The sequence below is a fragment of the Herpailurus yagouaroundi genome, unplaced genomic scaffold (assembly GCF_014898765.1).
Source record: "Herpailurus yagouaroundi ecotype Mexico unplaced genomic scaffold, PumYag 77, whole genome shotgun sequence".
NCBI classification, from domain to species: Eukaryota; Metazoa; Chordata; class Mammalia; order Carnivora; family Felidae; genus Herpailurus; species Herpailurus yagouaroundi.
In genome coordinates this window covers 71,207,554-71,228,022 of record NW_024412388.1, presented here as the reverse complement: position 1 = coordinate 71,228,022, position 20,469 = coordinate 71,207,554, and the positions used below count along the sequence as shown (strand labels likewise).

General features: G+C 35.8%; 1 protein-coding gene across 4 annotated transcripts in view; it reads left to right on the top strand.

The window, feature by feature from the left end:
- TTLL7 (tubulin tyrosine ligase like 7) overlaps positions 1-20,469 on the top strand; it is a 147,044-nt gene that overhangs the window by 81,377 nt on the left and 45,198 nt on the right. For all 4 annotated transcript variants that reach the window (XR_005788697.1, XM_040470779.1, XM_040470777.1 and 1 more), the window contains exons 10-16: positions 335-429; positions 2,645-2,792; positions 2,878-2,951; positions 3,966-4,101; positions 11,346-11,432; positions 15,914-16,112; positions 19,645-19,850. Coding sequence is in view for 3 of the 4 variants with exons in the window: in XM_040470779.1 (XP_040326713.1) it covers positions 335-429; positions 2,645-2,792; positions 2,878-2,951; positions 3,966-4,101; positions 11,346-11,432; positions 15,914-16,112; positions 19,645-19,850 (945 nt within the window). In the remaining variant the exon portion in view is untranslated. The remainder of the gene's footprint in view (positions 1-334; positions 430-2,644; positions 2,793-2,877; positions 2,952-3,965; positions 4,102-11,345; positions 11,433-15,913; positions 16,113-19,644; positions 19,851-20,469) is intronic.

Genomic DNA, 20,469 nt, shown 5'->3' with positions numbered 1-20,469 from the left:
CTTCCCTGAACTTAAAACCTAGAGCATGGGGTGTTGGGCTGAAAAAGGGCGGGGAGGCGGGGGAGGGCACATAGGCTGACTGAAGATCCTGAGCTAAGGCAGCAGGGGGAAGAGGGCCATGAGAGCAGACAGTTCCTCGCAACTCCTTGACTTCGAGTGGCGAGAAGGGAGGTGTGACAGTGGTAACTGGGCCATCTAGTATGTGGAGCTTTGAGATTTATTGTAGAGTTTTTCTACTGGTTGGAGATCTTGCATTAATTTAAAAACCAGAAATTGAATATTTACCAACCTACCAACATTTGGCCATTCTCATTGTTTCCTTTGTAAATTTCAGATTAATCGAGCTCCAAGCTTTGGAACGGATCAGAAAATAGACTATGATGTAAAAAGGGGAGTGCTGCTAAATGCATTGAAACTGCTAAACATCAGGTAAAGTCTTTCCTTCATTGTTTGGAAGGTTTCCAGCACATTTGGCCTGGAACAATCACTTGTACATGGGGTTGACTTGTAACTTTTTCATATTTTGTGTTTTAAATTTCTTGATTCATTCTTCAAACCCATTTAGTGTTTTCTTTTTAAATATCATTTCCTCTCCTCTACATACTGCTTTTCCTTCTCCCTGTATCGTGCTCTGAATCTATAGTAAATATGGTTAAATTACAGTGTTGGTATAATTATTCAGTATAGAGTATAAGGTTGAATTGGAGACTACCTGAGGAAAATCTCTAGATTATCTTCCTCACCTTGCAAGAAGAAACAAAAGCAGAGGTCATTCAGCATTCAAGAAGTAAACAACAACAACAACAACAACAACCCTCAAACACATGGATTTCCTACCTTTCTGTTCAGAAGTCTTCCCACTATATCATGCTGCCTGGGTAAACAGAAATGAGATGGTTATTAAGACAGGGTTAACCTTGCCATTGAAAATCATAGGCAGGATTTCCTATTTATTTATTTGTTTATTTATTTATTTATTTATTAAGGCCAGATAACATTCCATTGTATGTGTATACTACATCATCTTCATCATTCATCTGTTGATGAACATTTAGGTTGCTTCTGTGTCTTGGTTATCGTGAATCATGCTACAGTGAATGTGCGAGTGCAGACATCTCTTTGCATCCTGATTTCAACTCCTTTGGATATATACTCAGAAGTGGAATTGCTGCACTAATATTATGATTAGTGTTATTATTAGCTGGTTGCAGTGTACATGATCATGGATCTCAAATATTGGAATTGCTATTTTGTGGGAAAGCTTTTGGCTCATTATGCAACAAATTTGTTAGAAGTTTAGTTGAAGTGCTTAATGAAGTAGTGAGTCACGTCTGCTTTTATAAGTGTTCAAACAGTGTTTAGGGTGTTGGATTAAAGGACCTCTGAGGTTATTTGAGCCCAGGGATTTTATGAATTCAGTTGATTCCCACTGTCATTTAAAGAACTCTAAATGACTTGTGGGATGCTTCCAAGCAATTTATTTATTTTAAGTGTTTTCAAGCAGTTAGCAGATGCCTGCATGAGAAGTAGCTTTATATAGAAGGCATTATTGAAAGAAGAGACTGATACATAAATTTGTTTAGAAATTTTCATATGGCCCCTTCTTTTGCTTGATAAAAAAATGATTTGCCTAAATTTAACTGATATTTCAATTACCCTAAAAGAAATGAATAGAAGAGATGTAGAAGGTGAAATTTTTGTTTACTTAGCTTACACAAGTAGTATGCCCATACATGGTTTTAACATTTACTGTTATCGTATAAGTAGGCCTAATGGTTTTTGTTTTTGTTTTTTGTATGTCATTGTCAGTGATGTTACCAATTTAGGACATAACCTATGGGTGTTTTGGTCTTTTTAAAAGTGAGATATATACAGTTCAAACAGTGAGAAATTTCTAGACTTAAAAATAAAGGAGAGTTGGAATTAATTTTCCTTATTTTTCTTTGCCTTGTTCTACGAAGAGAATTTAGTGTAATTCTTAGCATTTACAGCATGTGCTACTGAAGCTTACGTTGCACATGTGCCTTTTCTTCCATCCAGATGGAGTGCTCCATGGACATATAAATGTGTTAGACTTGTATTTCAAATCTGTGCACTTCTTAATACAATGTTTTACTTACAGTATGGCTCCACATACACCCCAAAGTTCATTTTGTGAGACTATTCTTTTAATCTCAAGGAAATCCAGAAGAATGTAGATTGTTCAGAGTATTCTGTCACAAACCCTGGGAGTACAGAACCTCAACTACAGGGAGACCATTATTCAATGGATGATTAGATGAATATGATGTATATGAATATATATGTGTGTGTGTGTGTGTGTGTGTGTGTGTGTGTGTGTGTGTGTATTTAATTTTGGAGAGACAGAGAATGCAAGCAGGGGAGAGAGACAGAGGGGTAGAGAAAGAGAATCTTAAGCAGGCTCCATGCTCAGCGTGGAACCTGATGCAGGGCTTGATCCCATGACCCTGGGATTATGACCTGAGCCAAAATCAAGAGTTGGATGCTCAAATGACTGAGCTACCCAGGTGCCCCTGAATATAATAAACATTGATTCATATTCCCACGTTGTCTCTTCTTTTGCTAATTCTCCTCATAGGAATAAGATCAGGGCTTATTTGAATTCCTATGTTTTATATTTTAGGACCAGTGATAAAAGGAGAAACTTGGCCAAACAAAAAGCTGAGGCTCAAAGAAGGCTTTATGGCCAAAATTCAATAAAAAGGCTCTTACCAGGTTCCTCAGACTGGGAACAGCAGAGACATCAGTTAGAGAGGCGGAAAGAAGAGTTGGTATGAAAATTTTAACAACATACCCACAATTTGAATTGCATAATTCATTGGTCAGATTTTATTTGTAAAATTTCTTCATTTTTAGAAAGAGAGACTCGCTCAAGTACGAAAACAGATCTTAAAAGAAGAACATGAAAATCGACATATGGGGAATTATAGGTAACTGTGTTTCCATTTTCTTATAGATGGAAGAAGTAAAGTGTCAAAACAACTGTTCTACATTTTTTAACCTTTTAGACTTATTTTGAGCACTGTTTGTTTCATTCTTGCTAGCTAGCTTCCTGGATGTTTATATGAGGTCTTTTAAACCTGATATTATCCTGTGGCCGTATTTGCTTATAATGAAGTATTTTGAGAAAGTCAGGTTTCAGGTCTCCTAGTCTTCTTTCTGTCAGTTCAGAGTGATTGCTCTACTTTGGTTAAACTTAGATGTGTCAGGAACCAGGCAAATAGTGAAAATGTTTGAAGGAGGCAGGTGTGAGACGATCCAGAGGAGCGTGGACTGTGTTGAACTGGAACCCTTCCGCGATATCCTTTGACAGGATAAAAGAGGATCCCCCCCTTTTTAAATTCCTTGTGTCCCTGGAAAGACTGCCCCACCTCCCAACCATTAACAGAATTAGGAGGATTTGGGGCCACAGAGCTTCTCACACTCTTAGTAAAACATTCTTTCCTGCCTTAACATCCTCAACAGCAACAATGACAACACATTCCTCTCATTCTACCTTTTACTCTGTTCTCTCCGTCAGAGAGGCAAATTCCACCACCCCAAAAGAGAACCTCAGGATTAATGCCTGCATTCTTGTATGTCAGTAGCCACACTATACATGCACAACTTCCAGATTATCGCTCATTACCTGCTCACTCTCATGAAGATCTGTATTCCTTCAATATGCCCAGTTGTAATTTTTATCCAACCACTTCACCACAAAAACCCTTATGCTATGCCTTCGGGAGCTTCATTGTTTAATGACCGTTCTCTAGATAAACTTTAATTTGCGTAGGTAAACAATGACAATTTGTGAATTTCTTATACCTGCGTTCATCGTTATTTCTAGCACCTAGTAAAATGACTGGCAGAGTAAGTGGTCAAAGAGTATCTATGTAACTGACCTTAACTCTTGTACTACCATAGCTTCTTTTAAACAAGTTGGTTTGTCTGATTTATTGTAGACGAATTTATCCTCCTGAAGATAAAACTCTGCTTGAAAAGTATGAAAATTTGTTGGCTGTTGCCTTTCAGACCTTCCTGTCAGGAAGAGCAGCTTCATTCCAGCGAGAGCTGAATAATCCTTTGAAAAGGATGAAGGTAAAGGAATGAATGTTTATAAAGAGAAAAATGAATGAAGCCAAACAATATGTTTTTAAAAACAACCCACCTTAGTCCCACATATAAAAACATTTTAGTTTTAAGATGCATTTCCCTTCTATTTTAACCGTTGGTAGCATTTCATAACCAACCAAGTGATTTAATAAATTAGATGTCTAACAGGACAAATTATGTAGCAGAGAATGTTGATATTATATTGTAATATCAATCTATTGTAACATGCCTTCTCACAGAGGCGTGTATATATAACTGAATAAAAAAAATCCATTGAATTAACCTAGTGGTTTGTGATGCTCTTGTTATTTGGATTGTAACTAACATTATACAGTATTTTTCCCTGATATACTGCATAGACCTGGCATATGGGAAGTAATTAAAACACACACACGCATACACACAGAGTAATCTGTTTACCAAAATGTCTATCGGTTTTCTTTTGTAGCATAATAAACCATTTATTTGCTCATATTCTGTACTCTTGGCTAGTGTCAGTTGAGTGGCTCTTTGTTTTGGTTTACTTGGAGTGAATCATATAGTTGCTTTTATCCGGAAGCTTACCTGGGCTGGAAATGCAGGAGGGTTTCACTCCTATGTCTGCTGCCTCAGTTAAGATAGGTGGAACATCTGGGGAGCTGGCTGGATGTTTCTTTCTCTCTACATGGTCTCTCAGCAGGGTACCCAGATCCCATAATATGGTAGCTTGGAGTTCTAAAAGGAAGCATTTCAAGAGGATAAACCCAGTGTGCAAGTGCTAATCAAGCCACTGCTTGCATTGTGCTTGCTAATGTCCCATTGGATAAGTAAGTTTATGTGGACCTATTAAAACTGTTAGTACTTTATATTACTGTCATTTCATTACAGTGATAACCTCCATTGCTTGGATACACTGTTATATTGAGTGATTCAAAAGTCATGATAAAGTTTATTATAGATAGATTTTGCTATGGGCTTTTCACTCAAATTCTGCGACAGAAGGATATAAAGCCACTTTCAATCTGGCTACACCTAAAAGACAGAAGCATAAGGAATAATGTCTACTGCAATGTTCTTTTCTTCTAAAAGTGTTTCTTTTGACATACGCAGATGTTTCCACCATTAGAATTATATCCTGTGGCCCATTTGCTTTTCTTGATCAAGACATGGGAGACTTTGTTCACTTTCCTTCACCTGTTCTGCACTGTTGTTTGTCTCTCCTGTGGACACAGCGTCTGTTTCATCTTGTCATTACTCTGTTCCACAGCCCCACTTTTTCTGCTAGAAAGCCTAGGGATTTTGGAGCCAGATAGACCTACATCCAAATTCTAGTTGCCCATGCAATAATTTTGTAACCTTAGACTAAACTATTTGATCAATAGTTTCCTCATCACTAATATAGTATTGTTAAAACTATACTTGACAGGTTAGTTGTTAAAATAAAATTGAAGTGAATTAAAGTAGTCTGCGTAAAGTACTTGGCACATAATAAATAGGCTTCAAATCTTAATTCCTGTATTTGGATTCTTCAAAATCTAGTGTAAATGTCACCACTCTGCCTGTCGTATTCCATTGATTTGTGAACCTCTTCTTACACAAATATCATACTATCTGTAGTACTGTTGCTTTTGACTTTTCTAGGTCCTTTATGCTTCCATATAAATTTTAGAATCCACTTGATTCTAGATTTTGATTAATTTTTATATTACAAAGTGGTTGCTGGGATTTTAATTGGGACTATGAGGAATCTATAAAATAATTACTGGGGAATTAACATCACTGAGTCTTCTGATCCATTAATATGGTATATTTCTCCATTTACTTGAGTCTTTTTTTTTATTTAAAAAAAAAATTTTTTTTTTTCAACGTTTATTTATTTTTTGGACAGAGAGAGACAGAGCATGAACGGGGGAGGGGCAGAGAGAGAGGGAGACACAGAATCGGAAACAGGCTCCAGGCTCTGAGCCATCAGCCCAGAGCCTGACTGACGCGGGGCTCGAACTCACAGACCGCGAGATAGTGACCTGGCTGAAGTCGGACGGTTAACCGACTGCGCCACCCAGGCACCCCTTTTTTTTTTAATTTTTTTTTTCAACGTTTATTTATTTTTGGGACAGAGAGAGACAGATACTTGAGTCTTTAATTACTCATCTGTGCTTATAACTTTTGGTATATAATTTTTGCACATGCTGAACTAAATATTTTTTTAAATGTTTAGTTTGAGAGAGAAAGAGTGTGTGAACAAGGGAGGGGCAGAGAGAGAGGGAGAGAGAGAATCCAAAGCAGGCTCTATGCTGTCAGTGCAGAACCTGACATGGGGCTTGATGTCACAAACCTTGAGATCAAGACCGAGCTGAAATCAAGGGTCAGACGCTTAACCAACTGAGTCACCCAGTTGCCCCTAATTAAATTTATTCTTAAGTATTTGATGTTTTTGCTACTATTGTCAATAATACAGTTTTCAATTTTTTTCATTTTTAAATTTGCTTCCAGGATGTAAACATATGATTATTTTTGTATGTTGTCCTTATATCTAGTAATTTTTTAGTATTGTATTTTTATTAACAGCCACCTCAAACTAATTTCTGGTTTTAATTTGGTTATTGATTTATATATTTATTATTTATATATTTGGAATATATATTATATATTTGGAAGTTTGTTGCTTAATTTTCTTTTTTTTTTTAAAGTTTTTTTTTTTTTTCAACGTTTATTTATTTTTGGGACAGAGAGAGACAGAGCATGAACGGGAGAGGGGCAGAGAGAGAGGGAGACAGAGAATCGGAAACAGGCTCCAGGCTCTGAGCCATCAGCCCAGAGCCTGACGCGGGGCTCGAACTCCCGGACCGCGAGATCGTGACCTGGCTGAAGTCGGACGCTTAACTGACTGCGCCACCTAGGCGCCCCAGTTGCTTAATTTTCATACATTAAACATTTCTAGTTTTATTTTTGTTAAAAATTTCTAGTTGATTTCATTAGTGTAAGAAAACATTCTGATTTCAATATTATAAAATGAATTGATACTTGCTTTAACTCATAGACTACTTATTTTAGTGAATGTTCCAAGTGTACTTGAAAATAATATGCTGCTACAGGTATTGGCTATAGAGTTTTATACATGTCATTTAAGTAAGTTTGGCTATTAGCGTTGTTCAGATATTCTATATCTTTCCTAATTTTTTTGGCCTACTTGTTCTAGCAGTTACTGAGAGATTGTTAAAACTTCCAACTGTGATTGTGGATTTCGTTTTGTCAATTTTTGGTTCATATACTTTGAAGTTACGAAGGTGTTTCTCTAATTAATTCATTTTTTAAAATTTCTTTGTTATAAAGTGCTCATCTTTCTCTTGTCATATTCTGTGTCTTAAAATTTACTTTCTGTGACTAATGTAGCTGCACTAGTTTCTTTCTTATGGTTACTGTTGGAATGGCATATCTTTTCCATCTATTTATCAACTCATCTGTGTTCTTATATTTAAGATGTCTCTGGTAAATAGCATGTAGTTGGGTCATATTTGCTTTAAAATTCAGTCTGACACTATCTGTGTCTTGATCATTTCACACATTTACTGGAATAGTTGGGCTTGTTTTCTCTCTTACCTTTGTTCTGTATCCCATCTGTTCATTATTCCTTTGATGTTCCCTTTATTCTTTTGGAAAAATCAATTATTTTTTGTTATGTTATTTTGTCTTCTCTTTTGGCTTTTTGTTATATTTTTAGCATAATGTTTATAAAAGAAATTACAACATACATCCTTTCATTATAATAATCAACCTTGAATTAAGGACCATAACAATTTCATTTAGTGACTCCCTCTGACTTTGTGCTGTTAACATATATTTTACTTTTACATATGTTATAGACCTTAAAATACGTTGTTGTTAGTGTTGTCTAAGCAATTAGTGCTCTTTAATAGTTTTCTAACTAGCTTTTCCTATTTATTCACATTTATACCCTTTCTTGTATTCTTCATTTTTTCATGCAGATCCATGCCTCTAACAAGGGTTATCTGTCTTCAGTTTGAAGAAACTTACTTTAGTACTTCATATTCCTTCATATTCCTTTTATTTTATTTTATTTTTTTAATAGAAGAAAATTTGGTGTACAACATTGTGTAAAGACACATTTACATATTTAATATGAGCTTAGAGCCCAATTCAGACTCTGTCTCCCTCTCTCACTGCCCCTCCCCCACTTGTGGGTGTGCACGTGCTCTTTCTCTCTCCCCTTCAAAAATAAGACATTAAAAAAATATTTAAAAAAATTATAAGACATTAAAAATAACAGGAAAAAGTGACCCATAATAAAAAGGAAAAAACACTTTAAAAATCAGGTCTAGGGGCGCCTGGGTGGCGCAGTCGGTTAAGCGTCCGACTTCAGCCATGTCACGATCTTGCGGTCCATGAGTTCGAGCCCCGCGTCGGGCTCTGGGCTGATGGCTCAGAGCCTGGAGCCTGTTTCCGATTCTGTGTCTCCCTCTCTCTCTGCCCCTCACCTGTTCATGCTCTGTCTCTCTCTGTCCGAAAAATAAATAAACGTTGAAAAAAATAAAAAAAATAAAAAAATAAAATTAAAAAAAGCAGGTCTATAAATGATCTCCATGTTAAAATTAACATACAAGGATTTTAAAATAAATACTACACACGTATTAAAGAAAGTATACATATAAATAAAATTGATTAAAAATGAATAAAATGAATGGAAGATGCAATATTTCAACAGAGAAATGAAATTTCAAAAACAATTGAAAATATTTTTTCAAAATACAATCAAATACTGAGCTGAAAAATACAATAAAAAATTAAGAAACGACCAGATAGGCTTATTGCAGACTGGGCAGAGCAAAGATATATCAGTTGGAAATTATCCAAACTGAAGCACACAAAAAGATAAAAAAAGGAAAAATAGAACAGAGTTTCAAAGTTAGATGGAATGCTGTCCAATGATCTAATATACATGTAATTAGAGTCCCATAAAGAGACAAATACAAAATAATGAAGCAGAAATATCTGAAGAAATAATGGAGGAAAATTCTCCAAAACCAATAGGATACATTAATCCAGAGCTTCACGAAATTGAGAAAATTATAAGGAGAATTCATATAAAGAAAACTACATGGACGCATGTGTAGCATAAGCGTGGTGGTGATTAATTTTTTCCTTTTATTTTTGGTCTGAAATTGTCTTTCATTTTGCCTTCTTTCTTAAATGGTTGTTTGGGTATAGAATTCTATCTTGGCAGGCTTTTTTTTCTTTCAGCACTTTTATAGATGTCTTCTGGTTTCTATTGTTTCTATTCAGAAATCAACCATCATTATTCTTGTTTTCCTTCTGGATGTAATACATCTTTTTTCCCCAGCTGCTTTTTTTTTTTTTCTCACTCAACATTTTTACTTTGATGTGTCCATGTGTCACTTTTTCCTGTTATTTTTAATGTCTTATAATTTTTTTAAATATTTTTTTTAGCGTTTATTTTTGAAGTGGAGAGGGAGGGAGAGAGTGCGCACGTGAGTTGGGGAGGGGCAGTGAGAGGGAGACACAGAGTGAATTGGGCTCTAGGCTCACAGAGTGAATTGGGCTCTAGGCTCATATTAAATATGTAAATGTGTCTTTACACAATGTTGTATGCCAAATTTGTTTCTATAAAATGAAGTAAAGTAAAGTAAAGTAAAGTAAAGTAAAGTAAATAAAATAAAAGTTGAACTAGGTCCAGGCTGGGTTGTAGTAGTTTTATTAGCTTCTTGTTTCAAATGCGTCAAGGATAGACGTCACTTATTGATTGTTATAGACCTCATTCTCTATCAGTATCTAAAATCTGTAAGGTTGCAGAGGAGTAGCACTGACTTTTACATACCTCTATCCTCCTACTCCACTACATATTCACTAAAATTGCTGTCAGAGAGACCCAGCTCTGTGGGGCTCCTCTAGATGTTACACTAGCCCACATGACCATCGAAAACTCTGTTGGATTCTCTTTATCCCACTAGAATCTCTCTGTCTATTATAGACATGGTCTCTGCCCTTCTGTGTGCAGACTAGACAAATGATCCCAAAGTAGAAAGTGGCTACTCATGTCTGCTTACCTACAAGAACTTTCCCCCCTCTGGTATTCAGTTTCTTTTACATTCCTTTTAAACCACAGCTTTCTGATGTCTTTAAAAAAATGTGATTGTTTAATTTATGTCTTTTTCTAGCTGCTATAATGAAAGTATTAGCTATTATGACCTTTTTTCTCTTAAGCAGAAATAGAACTCTGTGAGTTTCTTTTTCATTATCTTGTGTTGCTGTCATTGGAATTCATTGTAGGATTATTATTTAATCAAAACATTATAACAAAAGTATTTTGGTATTGTAATAGCTAAAGTTTATTGGATTGGGATGAAGAGTAACTTATTTTACAAATTTCCATTGTACCATGAGATTTCTATATTTTCAAAAACCTTTTTTTAAGGGACACTGAAATATGTCATAATACATAAGTGAAGATATGATATATTTATAGGTTGAATAAATAACTCAAAGAAACCATAAATTATACCTCTTTCAGTGTAGGTATTATATCATATTTCTCTGGTTTGCTCAAACATCTACTTCAGTATATGGTTTTATAACTTTTCCCTTTGACTTTAAAATGACTCTAGAAGAGCGTAAGAGAAGATACTATGCCCATAGAATGAAAACTTTTGATAAAGATACTCTTTCATAAAGATACTCTTGAGCAATAGTTAAAATAGTTAAACAGTTAAAATAGTTAAATTTTTGAAAGAATTTTCGTTAAATTGTGCCCATTAACCAAATACTAACATTAGATTGTTCTAAATGAAATTATTAGGCCAATCATCAGTTTTCTGCCTGAAGTTGTAATATTATTTTGCACTAATTAAATAGAAATAATTGAAGAAATTGTGCTTTGGAAACTAGAGTGTACTTTTAGAAATTTTAAAATGTTCAATAGGCTAATTTATTGAAGTATTGTACTCTAAGATTTTAGTAGTGTGCTAGAACCTAAGGATACATTTATTTATGATATTAATACATTATAGATTTCAGGTATGTATTTTTTATATTGCCAGATTTTAGTGAAGTTTTCTTCAAGAGATTTTTTCTATGACCCTTTATTTCTCCTTTGATCTGAGCAATCTTCATTTAATAGTTCTAGGACTCTTTGTTGTACACTATTTTATGGAGATTAATGAACTTGGAAAAATTCTAGAGTTCATTAGTGACCACAATTTTAATTTGTTTTTAAGGAGGAAGATATTTTAGATCTTCTGGAACAATGTGAAATTGACGATGAAAAACTGATGGGCAAAACTGTCAAGCCTCGAGGACCAAAGGTACAGTACCTCTACATTCTTGTTTCCCTCATTTTTTTTTAATAGTTTCCCTCATTTTTTTATTCTTTCCCTAATGCTAGTGAAAACCCTATAAATTAGGGCCAAGAGGGACTTAGAACTAGTACCTTTATTCTATATTCTGTATTACGTTTTTCTCATATCCTAGACTTACAATGATCAGAGATGTGTAGCATTATAGATAAGGCAAATCATGACTCTGGAGATCCTCATGGGAAGCCCCACTTATTGTTGACCCGGCAACATTGAAATTGTGTTCGTTAAAATAGGTATGGTTTCTAGGAATAAACAGGAAGCTGTCATGCAGGCAGAAATGAGCAGGTGGTTGCTTTACCTTCATCTGCTCTTTAGTGATGATAGCTACATGCTATTTTTTTTTTCATATGTCAAAGTCCTTGCTAGTAGAGTAGGAAAATATTGAGTTTGTAAAATCTTGGAAACATTTTTTATTGTTTTTTTTAAAATATGTTTTTTGTTTGTTTTTAGTTTATATTTCTGTAATACAAAGCTATCTCTATGTCCTTACACACATCAGCATGCTCTGTCATGTTTTCATGCTTTTTTCATGCCTCTGGAATGCCTTCCTATTTAAAAAAATCATTCATTACTCGACTGATTAGAGATCCCTTTCTAATCTAGCTGACCCCTTGCTGCCTCTGTGTAATCTTCCCTCACTCCCCTAGTTAGACTTCCTTCTTCTGCTTCTTCTGCTGTGCCACAAGTAACACTTCGTAGAGCAGCTGTGACAGTTGTGTGCATATTCATATTTAGTATGAATTTGTAAGTTCTTTGAGGGTAGGAAGCGTGTTGTCATTTTTATACCTCTAGCACCTAGTACAGTGTCTGGTACTTAGAAGGTTGTCAAAAACCATTAGTTAAATTTGTTGAATGTGTCCACCAAAACCTTATTGGCTGGTAGAAGAAAAAATAGGTGCACCAAAACCCACGTATATTGTGGCAAGTGGTGTAATAAAGGGAGAGGAAAGGGCGACACTAACGTAGAGAAGGATTGGTAGACTATGAATGGCCTCGTAAAGGAAATGCCAATTAAACTCGGTCTTGAAAAATGAGTAATGCTTTAATCTTTTACAAGCAGGAGAAGGAGGGGCACCTGGGTGGCTCACTCCGTCGGTTAACCATCTGACTGGCTCTGGTCATGATTTCACGGTTCGTGAGTTCAAGCCCCACGTCAGGCTCTGTGCTATGAGCACAGAGTCTGCTTTGGATCTTCTGTCCCCCTCTCTCTCTCTGCCCCTCCCCTGCTCATGCTATCTCTATCTCTCTCGCTCTCTCTCTCAAAAATAAAATAAACATTAAAAAAAAAAAGAGCAGGAGAAGGATGTTCAGGGTAGAGGAAATATTTAAGGCAAGGACATGGAGGTGTGACATTGCATAGAGTATTGGAAAGAAAAGAAAGAATTTGGAATGACTCAAATGGAAGATTCCTGAGGAGTAAAACAGTGCAAGATGAATCTGGTGAAAAATATGTATCCGGTGGATAGCAGAGACCTTGGATCTTAGGCACCATTCTTCCGAAATATGTACTTTATACTGAAGAATTGTGGAAGATGTTGTTGATAATGCCTTTGGAACAGATATATTTTAGAGTGTCTGTAAAAGTGAATAGTTTTTAAACTTTATGTATTAATTATTGCAATTCAGCAAACCAGTTATGAGACAACTCGGGGACACAATATTTATGTTAGAACGACAAATGCAAAGGCCCTGAGACAGCCTTCTACTGTCATATTTTTCTTTGCCTCATCAAATAAGGCTTCTCATTCAAATAAAAATAGAAGCTCCTGGAGGGCAGAATTCATATGATGTATTTTTTTCAACCCCTCTTATTTCTAGGCAAGTGGTGGAAATTAACTGTATTTGTTGAAATGAAATGAAATGGTTGGTTTCTGTAGTTATTAATATCAGTAATATTTCCAAGTGGTTGAAAGCTGCATAATCGGTCTGAAGTAAAAGCATTTTTATAACTTTTAACTTTATGTACACTGAGGGTCTGGGCTGAGCCAAACTTCAAAGCAGGCTTTCCTTTTTAGAGGGATGACATCACAGGGATGCCTGGGTGGCTCAGTCGGTTAAGCCTCCAACTTGGGCTCAGGTCATGATCTTGCGGTTTGAGTTCGAGCCCCACATCAGGCTCTGTGCTGACAGCTCAGAGCCTGGAGCCTGCTTCGGATTCTGTGTCTCCCTCTGCCCCTCCCCTGCTCACACTCTGACTCTCTCTGTCTTTCAATAATAAAAAAACGTTAAAAAAAATTTTTTTAAAGGGATGATATCACATGCTACACATTAATTTCCACTGTGTTTATAGTAGAAGAATAATTGAAGATAGTGCAGGTTAAATGAAATGCGTACTAGGAAAAATAATAATTTTCCCTTATTTGAGAAACTAAGAAATATTAATTAATGATATAAATAATAAATACCACATAAAGTATTAGCTATTAGCATTGTTCTTGTTTTTTTTCAGCTGAGTGGTAGGGACATAAATATTTGTTTTACTAATCTTTCTGCTATTTATATATTTTTATGTCTGATCCAATTCATAATAAAATTGGACATAAAACTAAGTAGTATGGTTTGCGTCCTAAGTCAATGCCACTTTACAGATTCCATTTTGTAATTGAGGCACTGTTCAAACTTTATGCTGCTATGACTTCTTATGAATTATTGCTTGAACAGTGTGTTGGTCAAAAAGTCCCAAGTGCACATACGACACAAAGGTTCAGCTGTCTGCTTCCCCTTGTGATTCTTTATAGGATCAAATAACTCATTACGTAGTCAGCTCTTTAAGAAACCTTAAAGCTGTTTGCCTACATGAAAGAGGGCATTACTAGCAAGCCCGGTCGTGCCAGTGTTTCTTCTGGTTCTGTGAGACTTCTGAAGAAACGTGTTTCCTGTAGAATCCGTATTCCCCAGGACTGTCAGAATGTTTGATGATTGTGTACTAGTCAGTGTTTGCATATATATCTCTCTGAACATTGCCAGTGCTCAGTAAATATTAGACTATCAAAAGGAAAGCATACTTTGAAATACAGGTTGGTACCTTAGCGTATGAAATTACTTTCCTGCTTTTGTTATTTTTCATTCTGTGGAAAGGCAGTAACTTTAAGAGGATCACGCTTTGGCTCACTGTGTATTCCAGGCACTTCATGAAATGCTATTTCTCTCTTTATCTTTCATCCTACACTGATGCACAAGAAGATATACCTTGATATTTCAGTGAAATCCCACGGTAACCAAGGATTTCATTATGGTGTATGCTAACATCAAAGCGTTTTTGTTTAACAGAGAACAAGAATCTAGTATACAACTACAGGCACCTTTCCCAGCAGGAGTAAGAGGCATATGGTTTGTATAATAAATAGTCTCCTAAAATGACTAAGTCAGAAAAATGTCTTGTTCTTGGTTGTGCACATTCTTTCTGAAGTGAAGCTGTCCCACTTTCCTTTTATTCCTTCGGCTGGCATCATTGGAGACATACTGATTGGGAGGTTGGGAGACAAGTAATTCTAATGGAGATTTTGGAACGTAATACCATTTTGAATCATTGCAGATTTTCCCTTCTTCTTGGCACCTGTCCTCCAAAAATTCATGCCATATTGATTTTTACATTATATTATTATTTTTTTTTTAATGTAGCATGGGCAGTGAAAAGCAGTGTTACTCCATTATGGCCATACCTATATGTCATAGTTAGAAATCCTATGAGAAAAGACAGGAATTGTTCATGACCAATATGGAAAGTAGATAATTAACTAAAAATGTTTATTTGTGAAAATATCCACAGCAAATTAGACATGTGAGGAATACCTTGCTTCTTGTTACACGTTATCTGAGTGGATAGGCTCATAGACTCTGTTTTATGATATGACCTTACTCGACTTACAGTGATTTATGTTACTTTACTTACAGTGGTTTAACTGGCTGCTGCTTTCTTACCCTTTTTTGCCTCTCTTCCCCTTGCCTCTCTCCTTCTCTCTTTCTCTCTCAGAAGCAACATACATTCACACACACAATTATTGAGTGACTCTGACCATCAGTGGTACAATAAAAGTACATCTTCGTGTTTTGATGAGTACTAAGTCATCTCTTTGTATGGAATGAAGAAAAGTGGTTATGCAGAATGATTACGTTTCCGATTTTTATATTTTCATATCAAATATTTTCTTTTATTCTGTTATTCTGTGTGAATACTCTGGTCATTTATTCAAATCATGCAGAAACAGCATTCTCCTCGTTATGACTGAACTGTATCGTTTAAGAAGGAATATTTTGCAGAAACGAACAATTAGTGAATGGCACTGTAGCAGTCATACTTGGGGGATTATCAGGCTTTTGTGAAAAGCAGCAGGCATAAACAGGAAATGAAAAATAGTAGCTAATCATGCTAATAGTTTGTTAATTTTTTGAATTCTAACAGAATAACACATTTCCCTCTATTTTAGCCTCTGTCCTCCATGCCTGAGAGCTCTGAGGTAATGAGAAGACAGAAATACTATAGCAGTGACAGCAGTTATGACAGTAGCAGCAGCTCTTCGGAATCAGATGACAATGAAAAGGAAGAATACCAAAATAAGAAAAGAGAAAAACAAGTTACGTATGACCTTAAACAGTCCAACCACTACAAGTTAATTCAACAATCCAGTAAGTTAATTTCTTCTAATTTAGTTGTTATATGAAGAATTATGGAACTGAAATTACTGAACTCAATAAAAGACCTTGGGCCAAATGAACCCTTGTCGTGTGTGAGGAGACCTGGAGTCTATCCCGCTTCCTTCCCTAACTGGACCTGGGCACAACCCACAATCCCTTTCAGGCTCTGTAGATAGAAAACAAAAGGTTTGAGTCAAGGATCTCTTACAGGCCATTGTCTTATATTTCATAGTTTTTGTTAAGTGCTAGATTTTTGCATGGATTTTATAAAACGTGCCTCATGGCTGCTAATCTGCTAATTCATTCTCTTTTAAGAGAGAATTCTCTTTTAATTCACACTCTTTTAAGACAGTATGTTCTCTCATTCCATTCCCCATTTTCCCTTCCTCCTGGTCACCCATTTTAGTTTATATTCTCACCTATAAAAATGTGTATCTCTCTAGGCATTTGACTTGATCATCAGTTCTGTGAGCCCACAGAATTGTGAAATAGTTAAAGTTTTGTTCCCTCATTTCCATCAGGGCTAAACACTTATGTGAGGGCTTTTGGGTTGCAGCAAGTATTCAGGAGAGTAGCCGACCAGCTGCTGTGTTGTCTTCTTTCTGGTTTCCTCTTTTCTCTTTCTTCTTTTATTTCTTTTCACATTTTCGCTCTCCTCCATTCTGTCGTTCATTCCTTCCTTGATTTCAGAGGTGTCCACAATTCTTCTTTCATTCCCAAATGTCCAGTGTGGTATTGCTCTTTTGTGGTATGGCTCATTGGCTACTCCAGTGCAGGGCTTTTCTTAACTCCCATCTCTGCTGTCTCTCCCTTGTTCTCTGTTGTCCCAGGGCGCTACTAAAGGGACCAGTTCAATCATGCAGTAAACACAACTGTGAGCCTTTGTTGATCTCCAGCAATGGTTTGTTTAGTATGTTATTTCCCTGGTATCGAGTGGATTTTAAACCTGGCCTTCCATACTTTGGCACATAACATAAGGAATACAGCACAAACATGAAAATGTTCAATTATTCTTTTACCAAATTACCATGAAGATTTTTAATGGTCTTTCTTTTCTTTTTCCTTTACTTTCTTTTACTGAATTATTCCATAAATATACATGCTAATATATGTCCTGTCTTTGAGAGTTTATGTGTTTGGAGGGAACATAATGCATTATGTTCCATTTCATTTATTTAATTACTCATTTAAGATGTTTATTGAGCACTTGTTCTAGAGTTTGCAAGCTATTTTATCAATTACTTCCTTTTTTTCTTAAAGACACCTTAAGTACTTTCAATATGTCTATACGTAAGGAGGGCTCTGTTTCTCTTTTGGAAGCTGACATTGTCCTGCCTAGATTTCATCAGTTTTTTTTAAGCCCTCTTCAGTTGCTTAAGGTGTGCATTCCTAAGAGCATGAGCCGACAGAGGATAGCGTAGAGAATATGTTGCTAGGATTTCTATAGCGCTGAGAGTGTTCTTTGTTCTCAGACCAACAGGCTAGTAAATTGAGATCAGAAAAATAGTGTATTAAAAATGTTTTTAAGTGTGAATTCACATTTTAAACACAGCTTAATTCAGTTACATATCTTTTTCTTTATTAGTTATATTTTATTTTTATAGTCATTAGGAATTACCTCAAAGGTTTAAATTTGTTTTGTATTCTGTCTTTAGTATTACACTAGGGAATAGCCACAAACGCTCCTTGAGGCTTCTCTCCAAAGTAATGCTAATGACAGAGGACAAAATCCAGATTATGTGTAACATTTGTTAACTTAGGAAATTCAAACTTGCTATAGTTTCAGAGATATATTTTGGGTTGATATAAGATGTTCATAAATGAAAAACGATGTGAAATATTTTCTCACATAATTTGTGTATGCAAGTTATAACCATTTTTTGTTTATCTACTTACTGGCATGTCTAGTGATTTAATTATTCTGTCTGAATTTCCAGTGTGTGCAGGGGAAAAATGGGATTCTGTGGTGATTCAAGAGAAAGGATATTTTTCCTTCTGCACCTGTGATCAGGTTATACAGGTCCAAACTGTCACCTTAAGCCCTCAAAGAGAGCAGGACCAAGGCGTAGGAGTAGCACACACTTTTGTGTGTTTTCTTGGTAGAAGGTTGAGCAGTGGTGTGTTTTCCACGCAGCCCTTTTCTAGAAGCATAGTCCTTTCCAAAAAAAGATACGACTTTCAGGTTCAGAAGAAAGTTAATAGTTAGAAAAAATGGAAGGTTTTTTTTTTTTTTAAACACCTTTTATAATAAGCTTTAACGAGTATACTTTTTTGTACTTTTCAGAACTACATGGTTTTAGGCTTATCGTGTACTCAAAATATCCATTAGAAATACATCCCTAAATATAAGGTTTATGTCCTTTGCCTTTATAAAGGTTTAAATTTTTTTCAACAGCTAATGAAGAGAATTATTTGGGTATTCAACCTGCCTTCATGTGAGTTTTATTAAATTATTTAATTAGTGAAGACTGATATATTCCCCAAGCAGAGAGAAAATATAGAACAGAGGGTATAAAGAATATATGAACTAAAAAGGATATAAATGTATACCATTGAGTGATATTCTATTTCCCTGTGCGAGGAATCAAAATTTACCTGGAACAATTGGTTCTCTTTCATAAATGGTCTCAATATGCATTGGGGAAGATATTCTATGGTTTTCCCTAGTTTGTTCTGATAATCCTCTAGATCCAGACATTTTTTTTCTTGACTTAAATCTTTACTATGGGAATTTAAACCTATTTTTTTTCCTGTCCTGTGAATAAGAAGACTATCCGTCTAGTCCCACTCTTGTAATAACCAATTATATACTTAAACTCCATTAGGATAATCTTTATGTTTTTCTTCTGTTTTATTTATTTTTTTTTTCATGGTTTCTGAAATATAACATCCATTTATCCTGGCCACTCTCTAGACTCCTTTGCATCCCTCCCTCTGAATCTTGCTATAAAGTATTCTATTTTTAACCTATACACAGATTATTCTAATAAATTGTCAGTCTAATCCAAAGATAGTAGATGGCGTAATGCTTTAGAAAGAGGGAGGACACTGATGTTATGTAGGTCAGGACTTAAACCTGAGCTTTGCCACTTTCTCATCATGTGGCCTTGAGAAAGTTCTTCCTCTGAACCTCCAGGGGATGGAGATTCCTACTTTAGAGGGTTTCTGTGAGGATTAAGATAAAAGTGTATCACCAGGCAAGATGCCTGGCTTATAGAAGATGCTCCATAAATGTTAGTTTTCCTTCCTTCTGGTTCTTTTATGTCACATTTCAAGAACAGAACTGTTTAAGAATTGTTCTCATGGTTGCCATTCTTCATACATGACAGGGGTTCTGCACCAAATTTACTGTTTATATTGAAGAATTAACTTCAAACTCATATTCTCATGATGATGTCTATGTTTTTTACATTTATGGCCATCCTGCTACCATGTGGTCTAATTGTTAGTTTAAATGAACCCAATGAAGTGGGAAACTTCTAACTCGCTACTGTACTATCATCCCTCTTCTCCATCATAATAGGCTCTATTAGGCGTTCAGTCAGTTGCCCTCGGTCCATCTCTTCTCAATCACCTTCCAGTGCAGACAACCGGCCGTTTTCTGCTCAACAAATGATATCAGCATCCCGGCCGGCTTCAGGGTCTCGGTCGCATTCCTTAAACCGTGCTTCCTCCTACATGAGGCATCTGCCTCACACTAATGAAGCCAGCTCTACTAACTCTCAGATGGTAAGTCATCTATTTCACTCCGAGATTACAGGAAGCACTACACTCAGGATTTAGGTGGTAAAGGGATCAGTGGAGAGGAGGACAGGTTGAACCTCAGATCCTTTCTATAATTCAACTCATGGTCTTCTGGAATTTGAATTATTCATCCAACTTAGCCTATAACTTAGTATGAGTTCTTCAAAAGCAGACTCTACTATATCATAGAACTTGAGGGTGGACACTGAGAATAACGTTTTATGTCCATTTGCTGATGGTCTAGGGTAATTTTGTTGAAAATCATCTGAGTAAATGCATCACCTTGCAGTGTATTGTGCAGTATATATGTAAATTTGGGGGAATTTGTTGGATAGTAAATTTTCCTTAATGGGATGATTGATTAATAGGTTAAAAAAAAAAAAAAAAACATTGATAACTTATCCTTAGGCTACTGAAGTATAACATAGTTCATAATGTTTTCTTCATGTTAACATACAGCATATTCCCTCCTTAGCACGAATCCCAGAGATTCAGTGTTAAGGAGGTCAGTGAACTTATTTTGCAACCAGGCGTAGTTGTAAGTGCTCAAATAGATATCTCAAGGCACCTACACACAGGCCAGGGATTTATTTGTTTATTTAAT